A 12,072-nucleotide genomic window follows, 5' to 3' on the forward strand; every position below is an offset into this window, starting at 1 on the left:
GTATCCTAGATTTGTGAATATAGTTCTAGAGTGGCAAACTGAACTTAGTAAGTCTTCATCAAATGTATCTTCCAATTGTAACTTGCAAACTTGCACCATTTTACTTGTTCTACATAATCACATCATCAAACATAAGCATTTTCTTGTGCATTTTATCCCTTTTGCTCTCTGGTGATAAGATCTCCTATATCCAGAACCTGTAAAATGACTATTTTTAATTGTGTTAATTTTATCTATTCATGCTTGTTTTAAATCCAAGTCTGTATTACTTTTGTAGAATACGGAGAAGAGGGGGGGGGGGGATGTTGCATTGGTAGATTGGTAGAAGTATACAGCAGAGCCTTGTTTAACCAAATTTTAAGAGGCCAAAAAATAGCCCATTTAGTTTAATGAAGTTTCAATTAACTTTTTTTATATAAAAATATATCATTGTTGAGTTAACTTTTTCTCATATTATGGGTACCAACAATTGAGGGTGCTGTATTTTCATGATCTGTAAGAAGAAATAAAAATAACTACAGTGTATATGTACAATAGCATTTCTGTCATTTGTTTAACTGAGGAAGTAGATGTACATATTGTCAAGAGCTTGTCATAATTATTTTACATAATATAATTACATACATATTGTGGACCAATACTTTACTCACTGAATTAATGCAACATGTCACACAGGAAATGATGATCTTAAGAAATTATTTAATGTAGAGTTCTTTATGACACTAAGTTTTAATCAGAACATAACTAAGTTTTAATCAGAACATAGTCCGCCCCCGGTAGCTGAGTGGTCAGCGCGACAGAATGTCAATCTTAAGGGCCCGGGTTCGATTCCCGGCTGGGTCGGAGATTTTCTCCGCTTAGGGACTGGGTGTTGTGTTGTCCTAATCATCATCATTTCATCCCCATCGACGCACAAGTCGCCGAAGTGGCGTCAAATCGAAAGACTTGCACCTGGCGAACGGTCTACCCGACGGGAGGCCCTATTACACGACCTTTTTTTTTTTATCAGAACATACGTTTTAGTTTACAGCATTACTCTGTAATGGCACTATTTCAACATACCACATTCAAAGCAGCTACAAATGCCATGGAGACATTAGAAGTGGAAGAAAATCTCTTGTGAAGAGCAACTTCAGTGTGGGGGGCAGTTTTGAGCTTCATGTTCCTCCACAGAAGGCAACAGTAAAGCATTGTCATTCTCTTCTGCACCATCAACAGAACTGATGACTGATTCTTCAGCAGCACATATTTTGCAATCTGTCTGCATAAATTTTTCTATATTGACAAAAAAGCACAACCAGGTGTAAGCCTGCGTAAAGGTTGCATCAGAATCCAAAGTTGTATCCACATTATGTTGGTTGTTGTTGTTGTTGTGGTCTTCAGTCCTGAGACTGGTTTGATGCAGCTCTCCATGCTACTCTATCCTGTGCAAGCTTCTTCATCTCCCAGTACCTACTGCAACCTACATCCTTCTGAATCTGCTTAGTGTATTCATCTCTTGGTCTCCCCCTATGATTTTTACCCTCCACGATGCCCTCCAATACTAAATTGGTGATCCCTTGATGCCTCAGAACATGTCCTACCAACCGATCCCTTCTTCTGGTCAAGTTGTGCCACAAACTCCTCTTCTCCCCAATCCTATTCAGTACCTCCTCATTAGTTATGCGATCTACCCATCTAATCTTCAGCATTCTTCTGTAGCACCACATTTCGAAAGCTTCTATTCTCTTCTTGTCCAAACTATTTACCGTCCATGTTTCACTTCCATACATTATGAGTGAGTTCAAATATTGGGTCACCAGTTTCATCTTCAGTTTCAGTTACTGTTAATACTGTCAGTTACTGTTCATGCCTTCTTAAAACAGTTAGTTATGGTGTGTGTTATAACTTCATCCCAAGCAGCATATCTGTTACAGGTAGCTTGCAGTACCTTCTAATTTGGAACTGTTTCTTATAGTTTGACTGCATTGGTGGTAGCTTTAACAAATCAGCATTTGTAACTATGCTTCATTGAGGCAATTATTCCTTGCTCTAATGGCTGCAGACGGCTCGGGGAGTTAGCTGGTGACAAGACAACTTCTATGAGCAGAAGTTCCAGGTCAGTTGACTTATGTGCTGAGCAGTGGTGCAAGGTTAGCAGAATATTTATCTTCCTTGCAGCCATCTGTTATTGAAACTTCAAGAGCTGGATACAGAATTGAGATTTTGTCATCCAAGCTTTATTGCTATTCTCTTATTGGTATGGCAGATTAAATGGGTTAACTTTCTAAATCAATGTGAATTTTTGTATTTTCCAATCACTAATGGTTTCTGCTTCTCAGGACCATCTGAATTACAACACAAGACCACTGCCGGTCTCTCCTTGCTGCGTTTTCCTCCATGATGTTTTTGTCTCTTGACATGTAGTGTTTTTTCAGGCATCAAGTTATACAAAATGTCTGTTTTAAACATGTCTCTTGGGTAACGCAAATGACTGAAGTTCCCATGCCCACTCATTGGCATCTTCTTTGTTTACTCTATGTGCTCCCTCAGACACTGATGGCACTGATGTTGTAACTCTTCTGAAAAAGTGATAGCCCTTGGGACACACAGACCCAGAAATTCCCTTTTGGTGAGCTATTTCATGAGTCTTTTCTCAAAGCATAGGATCAGACAATGGAGCCTGCTGTAAGTGCATGTCTCGGAAGCATTTAAACAGTGAAAATACTCCACTACCTCATCTTCAGCTGGGATCACGTGCTCACTGTTGTCACTAAATGAACAGACTTTGGGATCTGAAAATGTTCTGCAACCCTTGTTTCAGTCTTCTCTCCACTATTGACCATATGTAAAATTTGCCTCTTTTCTTTTACCATCAGAGCATTATGAGCTCATTTCTGTTTTGGCGGCATATTGTGAGTGATGAAGCAAAGGAAAGAAAAACATATACTGTTCACAAACAGAGACACAGATATCACTGTGTTTGGTGTACTGGTCAGCTCCTCTCCTGCCCTGCCCCCTCGTGTCTTACACTGGGAAAGTGACATGTTACGGCAAGCAAGCGATTGGACTATTGTTGCAAATTTATAGTGCAGTACATTATCGAGAAAAAACATGTGAAATGTGTAACAGAAAATACTGTAGTGCACAGCACTACACATGAACATACTAACTCAGTTTAGACGAAGAATAAGATATGGAATATGTAACGTGGGGTCAAATTTTAGTTTATAGTACCAAAATTTAGTTTAAGCGGTAGATTTTTTGACGTATTTCGAAAGGCACCGAACAGCTAGAACGAGTCAACCGAGTTCTCGGTTTTATTTCGAAATAACGAGTACTGGTTCATAAACAGAAAATGAATCTCGTATGATCCAAACCTTGAAAACAAACACACAACTCCTACACTTTCAAATACCATATTACAATTTAAAAAAGATCTGTAGCTGTAAGCATCCTGTAACAAAACTAGTAGCTGCAGGACATCTTTGTACAGAGAAGAATATAACATGCATTAGTATACAAAATAGTGTAATACCTTTGCAAATACTTCCCATTCGATAAGTTTACATTCTGATAATCTGCACAGAGTTAGATGACATACCTGCGATACTGAAGCAGTGACTGTTCTCGCATTACGAATGGCGTTGACAACAGACGAAACGACAGTTGCTGCTGTGACAGACGTTACAGTTGTGACAACAATTGGCAGTGAAGATGAAGCTGACGGTGAACTACTCGTAGCTATAACGGGAGCTACAGCAGAACTGGAAATACCATTGACTGTGGACCCTGTAGCAACTGCTGTGGGTAATGAGCTAGCTGCCGTTGCAGGAGGCACAGGCACTGTGCCTGCTACTGCTGCGGCAGCCTGTAGCTGCTGACGCAGCTGATGGACCAGTTGCTGCTGGTGCTGCTGCTGCTGCTGTGACAGCTGCTGCTGTGCCCTCTGCTGCTGACGCCTTTGTTCTTCTTGCTGATCCTAAAGAAATTACGAGTGAAGCTTTTTTACTTACCTCCAAAATAATTCAGTATATAAATGCCGTGTGTAGCCTTACACACAATATAAATGACACTTACATTGAGCTCTTATTCCACAATAATGTGAGCTATATTACTGTAACTAGATACTATAAAATAATTAACAGTTATACATTATAGATAACCTAATGTCCCATATACACTTTATAACTGACACAGATCAGAGGAAATAGTGAGAGTAAGCCTCGCACGAAGAAGCATTTTGACATTTGAATGTAGGACTTCAGAAAACAAAAGACAGACATGTTCTTTTCAGTGCATCCGTAACTTATTTCAGAGTTCCACTGCACTTTCAACTGTCACAGAGATAATCAGTATCGGCATACAATCAGTGCAAAAGGTGTTAGCACACAGTAAGTCAGTTAGTAGCCCAGGCAGAAAATAGTTGAATATAAAAAGAAAACCACCCACTGTTACTAGCATTATCGCTATGGTCTAGTTCCAGCTGCTTGTGTACAATGAAAGTGTGTGTCTGCTTTTTTTATTCTTAGGAGGGCATCTTCATTCCGTGTTCTATGACGTCATGTTGAATCTCACCGTTTCTTGGCCAGGCCATTTACTCTTATATTAACTTCTTCCGCAAATTATTTAGGCCTTCACATTCAAGAAGTCAGTATCATTTTAATTTTATTTATTTGATGCTTGGATTTGGTAGTGTATCTTGTATTTTGCCATCCTTCTATATGAAAGACCTACTGATGATGTTTGGTTTGTGGGGCGCTCAACTGCGCGGTCATCAGCACCTGTACAAAGTCCCAATTTTTACACAGTCCAATCCAACCACTGTCACAAATGATGATGAGGACAATACAAACACCCAGTCCCGAGCACAAAAAATCCCCAACCCGCCCGGGAATCAAAACCAGGACCCCGTGATCCAGAGGTAGCAATGCACGAGCTGCGGACAAAAGATCTACTGCCAATTACTTCTGAAACAGGGTGTCTGTAAGCAAATAACACCGTTTCCAACAGGCTCATCTTGAAACCAAAACGTTTTGAATTTTTTGCAAATATTATAATAGTAATTACAATAAATTAAATTCAAAGATGGAATTATTCATTTTTTACTAGGCATTCAGTTTATGCTGTACTTTACTTTATTGTCAATTTATATCACCATATCATCTGTAACGACAAAAGCTTTAAAATGAAGGGTTGTTACTGTGACCCTTAACCCTTTTCATTTCATATTTCTTACAATTAGGAATAAAAATGTTACTGTGCTACCTTGTTGCATACCATATTTTCTTGAGCATTATGAATATCACTTATAGAACTGTACATATAGTATCTCAAAGTTATGAATTAACATGAGGCACATTTCTATTTTAAATACACACCTACATTTTATATCCCACATCTTTCCAATATAAATGGAAATAAAGATAAGATCTCTTGCTCCTATTGTTTATTAATTATAATTCTTACAGTGAATATCAAATCTGACAAAGCCGATTTCTTTTAAAATAGGGCAACTGTTTCTCAAATTAGTAGATGCAGTGTTCACATCTTTTCCAAAATAAAGAGCAGTATTAAACTTGGAGTCCAGTTTCTAGGGTTTCTTTTTTTCGTGCAGAATTTGTGACACTGTGAACAACTGCTTCAGTCCTTTCATTGCAGCTACCTCGATCAAGTAAGCATTCACGTAATTTGTGGCTGTTGTCTTCAGTTCTTGTGCTAATTTTCTTTAGAGCATTTCTCACTTGTGTGAATGTCAGAATATGTTTTGAACATTTTCTTCTTTTTCGGTATCATGCAGTTCATTCAAGCTATTTTCTTCACTATATGATTGTTTGAAGTAGAATCCCACCTCAGTCCCAATCTTTTAAATGCCAATGTTTTTTTTTAGCTTTCCTCATTGAGCCTTTTATTCATCTTTTTTACTTGTGAGAGACAAAATAAAAACTAGTCCTTCACTGTATTTACTGATGCAAAAATATGTGTGTTTGATGTAAAATATTAGAAGTGATCAGTTCTGAAGCTAATACCCTTCATCATGGACCAGTGTAACAACAAGCAATCAGTTATGTCATTAAGGCATGGCAACCAAACATTTCTGTGCCTTACAATTATTAAAATGCAAAAGAGAGGTTATCCAGACCTAAAGGAAAGATACTAGTACACAATTAATAGTAAGTTCTTATTATAGTACTAAAGTGAAATGGAAGAAACATCTAAACCCAAACATTAAGGTCCCATATGATGGAATCAAATTAATTTATCACAATACCCAGCTAAGTAGTGGGTAATGTATTATTTTGAAACATGTGAAATGTGCATGAACATATGTAACCAACATTAGGCAAGTACCATAAATGTGACTAATGTATAAGCTGAGAAACAAAAGCTTTACAAAGGAACACAACTGTCAAAGCCAAGAGTGGAAAATCTCACTCACTTAACATACATGGATCAGTACATGTTTAGAGCCCATTTTAGTTTGTGAATAGGTATCATTAATAGTGTACCAATGTCTTTCCGTGATATATATGTAGTGTGTTATGCTGTAACCACAGTAATTTTTTAAACTTGGTTATTCATAAATGATGTATCTGATTGCTTCTTGGTATATGTACAAGTGCTGGGTGATGAAGCATATTAACTTTGAAATCAATCATATTTCACATTTTTACATCAATATGTATGGCAGAAGGAAAAGTTATAATTTTTAGTTAGGTATTTTATTGGTTGAAGCTGCTTTTCATAGTCTTCAGCACTTAATATTCCAACTTTTGGCTGTATTTACTTTGTTTCAGGGCAAAGCTTCTCCAGGTGCTTGTGTTTTCAAAGCAGGCAACTCTCTTTGAGATCCAAGTCTCTTTAAATTCTCCACTTATTACAAGACTTTTCTAACTTTCTTTATTGCTATATTTCCTTACACCATACTTCTACTCTACTGTCATCAATGCAGCTTCACTTCAACATGGCATTGATCCCTATGCTGTTACAACAGCCAGTTATACTCACGAAATGAGGAATGACTAATATTGACTTATTCAGTGATGGCGTGTCTTTTACAATGGAATTCTGTTAATAGGTAACTGTTAGTGAACTTGTAGTCAGAATCCTCTTCCTTGTTGCAGTTGCTTCTGTACTAATGCTGAGAATGTCTTGTGCGGAGCATACCTTGATATCACAACTGATAGTGCCAAAGGAGAGACTATTGTACTGTATTTTGTTAGGTTTCAAAGAGGCTAATCATTTTTGCGTGAATTATTCAGTTCACTGTTTTAAGTTTTATGGCTTACAGGACAGGTTAGCCAACAATGTCATGGTATTTAGAAGCATCTACCATCTTCCACTAAAAGCACACTGTGCAATGTGCCTGTATGTCTACAGGAAATGGAATTTTATTTCCCATCTTTAAGTTTTCAATGCAAAACATTATCAAAAGTCGAGACATCATGATGACTATGAGTTAAATAACAAAAATATGATTGTGGTTCTTTAGTTTCTCCCTGAGTTATTTCATAACAAAATAATTTATGTGTCTGCTTCTGGTTTCTGATGTACAACTGGCACAATATAATTGCAATCCATTCTGTTGTTATCATCATCATCTTCAGGTGTGCACTTGTTGATGGCAGCAGCGTTATCATTTGCTGTAATATTGTGCCCTTTAGAAGCCAACAACTAGCAGTATACCCATAGACTATTCCACTACAATATGACTAAGTTATTGCTCAGATGAGGAACATAATATCATTTTAAGACCTTGTGAAAACTTCTTATTTTCTTTAAAATAGGAAACCCCCACTCTACATGGATACAACACAGAGTATTCACCCTTACACAATTCCTACACAATACGACTGGAATGAGCATCTCTTCGTAGCCAAGACAACAGACAACCGTGAGCTACAACTTTTAAGTTATATGATAAATTTTATAATAAAGATCAGCCTAAAATCAGGATGATGGTGACTATGTTTTTCACTTGAATAAGAATCTGGTCAGCATGGTCTTGTCACCGATGGGTAAGAGGTCTGCTTGGATAAAGAGAAATGAGACTGCATCCAACAGTGCCTTATCTACACAACCACATGACTCCATTTTTAGTTTTTCAAATACAATTTATCCCATTCAGTACACCAGACTGTGATGACAGGATTGAGGTTGGCTTAAATCTGCCTGTGCTAAAGTTGAGCCTCATTATTTACAATCCACTGGTTGTAGAGGCTGATCATTTTCGTACTTCAATACAAAACGTCCTGTCACAATTTTGATACATTCCTTATGTTGCAACTGTTTGCCATAATTAATGAAATGGATAATTTTCTGCAGAACATTTCCATGACACTGAGAAGACACATGAAGTCATGTTACATATTCTCTTCAGTTACTGCATACTACAAGGTGTGGCTATAAAATAATGGGACTGTTGTTGTCACAGAGTAATTCTGCATATGCCAAAGATGAATGACAAATGACTGTGGAGCGTGAAGCCTTCTAGCTGAAAGTAGCATCTCTGGTATCTGTAGACAAATCAGTGTGGCTGTGGTCATCGTTTGTGTAAGAGCTGTTATTTTTTCTGCTGGAAATATGATAAGTGTAACAATAGAGCAACAAATTGTTGTGAAGTTTCCCTGAAACTTGGAAAAGATGCTACTGAAACCTATCTGTTACTAAAAGACATGTATGGTAAAGATTGTTTATCATGTACACAAGTTTCTGAGTGCTTCAAGCATTTCCGAGCTGACCAAGAATATGCCAAAGATGACTCATGCCTGGGACGCCCTTCAACATAAAAAACAGATGAAAAATTGAAAAAGTAGGTAACATGATTCAATGTGACCATTGGTTGAGTATTTGATCAATTGTTAAAACTATAGGAATTGACAAAGAGCACAAATTTTACATAACCAACTTAACAGGAGGAAAGTATGTGTGAAACTGGTGTCAAAAATTCTCACGATTGAACAAAAGGAAGTATGTGAAAATGGTTGCACTGATGCGTCGAGTACCATTGAAAATGACACTAATTTCTTGGAAAGAGTGATAACACATGAAGAACCTTTTTTTCCATTTATGATTCACAAAATGAGCACCAATCCAGTCCCCCCCAATATTCTTGGATTTGTGTATCTTCACTGCGTTCCTGAAGGTCAAACTATTAATCAATATTACTACCTTCAGGTTCTTACTCCATAAGAAAATAATAGTAATAATAATAATAATAATAATAATAATAATAATAGACCTGAATTGTGAAATTACAAGTCATGGATTCTGTTAGAAGACAACATACCAGCTCATGCCACATTGTCTGTTAAGAGATTTCTAGCGAAGTACAGCATCCCAGTGTTGGACCACCTAGCTTATTTGTATGACCTAGTACAACATGACTTTTATCCTCCAAAGTCTGCATTAAAAGAAGCAAGATTTCCGTCCATTGAAGCAGTGAAGGAACAAATGGTAAGAAGCATGATCAAGGAGCTCACAGAGGAATATTTCCAGCACTGTTTCCATCAATGGAAAATTCACATGTAGTGTCAGAGTATATTCAGGATGACAGTAATTTAATAAATATGTTCTTGCAATAAAATGTTTTACAGTGATAGTCATGTTATTTTGTAGCCACACCGTGTATTTCAAGTTTGTCAAATGCTTCATTTATCAAATGTATGTTAGTTTACCACAACAGTGAATTACATTTCTCACTGTACTACACACTGCTTGTACTAGTAAATATATTAAGAGCAATGTTGATAGATTCACTGATTTTATGTCAAACATTATTTATGTTGCACGTGATACACAAACAGCAGTCAGTCCATTAAGCTAAGGTTCCAATGGGCGGATAGCCTGGAAAAGTCCTCAGATAGTTTTGTTGCAGCTTTCAGTAACTAAATAAGTGACATCTGTTAGTAAAAGTGAAACAAGAGTAACTTACTAAAAGTAATACAGGAATGACTCAGATGTAAGGCAGCTGCTGGTGTGATAGAAATGAGACAAACATGTAAGTCTGTGGAAAACCAAGAAGCAAGAAGAAGGGCACAGCGCCACCTTCAGCCCAAGCAGACGTCAACAACGTATCTGCTTTGTACAGGACATAAAGACGGTTTAGCGCCCAAGTGACACCAGCTGCTACTTGGGGCACCAAGCTGAGAGGGGCACCAGTGGCTCCACAACTGTAAGATTGCTGTGCATGGCTTATCACAGTGTACTTGGAGTGTCTAGATGAGAGGAGTGCTGCAAGATTTTTATACAGTGTGTATCACAATTAGGAGCGAAAACTGACAGGGTGAAATTGGGCGAGGGAAAAGGGCGGGGGAAGGGGAGGGGTGCCAAATTATGGAGGGGGAGGGAGGGGTGCCAAATTATAAGTTGGTTTTGAGGAGAAATGTTCTCACACTGGTTTGCCAAGCCACTGCAATTTACTCTTAAACAGAAAGTAATTATTATTGCAATTTTTACTTAAATACCCGCAAAATAGTTATTACTGTGGATATCTGTGGTTATATATGCAGACATCTGCATCTGTGCAGACCTCTACCAATGGATTGCATTTAAATGTAATGAGGGAAAGTCACATGTTCTGAAATGAATATAAATTCTATTTTAAAATCTTTAAGTACTGAAAAAGTCGCCAACTTTAATAACGTGTTTAAAAATCTAGCTTTTATATAAAATTTCAGATTTCTCACTTAAGACTAAAACCCTATGGCACATTGGCAATACATGCCAACTTCTCACACATAGACAAAGCATCTCAAATAAAATCATAAATGACAGCTCATCTATTTAGCTTCATATTATGCAGCACCTCAAATATGTAGAAGATTTATGATACAGTTCAAACTAGCCAATATATGTTTCACAAATTCACTCTGAAGAATTCAAAAGCACAGGAGAAACAAAATATGACTGAGTAGGAAGGAGCCCATACCAATGTCTTTGTTTTGTCCCTGGCAATTCTTTCTAATCTTCTTGATGCTGCATCTCCAGGTGTTATCGGTTCATCGTAATCAATACCATTTTCTAAGAAGATAGGAGGAGGTCTCTGATTCTTCACACCAGGGGTAATCTGTGGCTTTTGAATTGGTTTCCTTTTACAGGCCATTTCTTTAATTACTTCAAATCTCTGAAGATATATGCTGGTGAATGAACTGTTGTTATCTTGCAAAAACAGTTGTGATGTTCTTAATGGCCTGCCTGCCTTCGTTTGTGGTGGAAGCTTATAAACACCTTTTGTCTTCTTCTGCTTTTTTGGATTTGTATCATAAAAAACTTTGCCTTCTTCTCTTGGTACTATAACTGTTTCATACCTGAAATAATAATTATGAATCAACTGTGCTAAAAATCGAGATGTTTCCTTCATGATATCATCTATTTGTTAGATGTACAGTGATAAAAATTTTCAGGATTTTAATAAAAATTTCCAATTCACAAGTATTTAATTTAATTTATACATACACACAAACTAAAGTATGAACTCTTGAAACATTGCAGAAAAAGTCCCTAAATAAAAGAACAAAAATGGATAGTCAAATGATTAGGTATTCTGTACAGAACACCTTGACGTTTTGAGCAGTGAAGTTGATGGAATTCACTGAATTAATAATCTAATTCCTGGCTGATTTTTAAGATAAATATTCATTAGTTACATGAATTAAACAGCAGTTTTCCACTTGTGCAGTAACTATCAAAGATGGCAACATAGTTACATATCAAGTTTCTTACGGACTAACTGACACCAGTTTTGCGTTAGACAGAAAGTGGATCTATCTAGCCACTGTGAACAGTACAAAGCCAGCAAGTCATCTGCACAGTAGTTACTAATATTTAACAAACACTGCTACACTTCAGTTTCTCATTCCTCAAGAAAATAAATTTCGGTTGCTACACAGTAATGCAGCGACACTCACCACCCAATAGTGATACAGGTTTACCATCATGTGTTTTGCAAATCAAATGTGGATCAAATAATTTTACTTGAAAAACCAAACAACTAACCTAATTCTATGTTACATTACTGGAGCAGTTTCTTTCTGCACTGCAGCTCACAAAAGCAGAATAATAATATTCAAGTTTATTTTTTTATGCATGAAG

General features: G+C 37.0%; 1 protein-coding gene across 3 annotated transcripts in view; it reads right to left on the reverse strand.

The window, feature by feature from the left end:
* The window catches only part of LOC126259706 (helicase domino), a 444,931-nt gene that overhangs the window by 106,881 nt on the left and 325,978 nt on the right, over positions 1-12,072 (reverse strand). For all 3 annotated transcript variants that reach the window (XM_049956690.1, XM_049956698.1, XM_049956682.1), the window contains exons 35-36: positions 10,910-11,288; positions 3,584-3,961 (exon numbers count right to left, since the gene is read on the reverse strand). In XM_049956690.1, coding sequence (XP_049812647.1) covers positions 3,584-3,961; positions 10,910-11,288 — 757 coding nt within the window. The remainder of the gene's footprint in view (positions 1-3,583; positions 3,962-10,909; positions 11,289-12,072) is intronic.

Source organism: Schistocerca nitens, chromosome 1 (assembly GCF_023898315.1).
Source record: "Schistocerca nitens isolate TAMUIC-IGC-003100 chromosome 1, iqSchNite1.1, whole genome shotgun sequence".
Classification (NCBI taxonomy): domain Eukaryota; kingdom Metazoa; phylum Arthropoda; class Insecta; order Orthoptera; family Acrididae; genus Schistocerca; species Schistocerca nitens.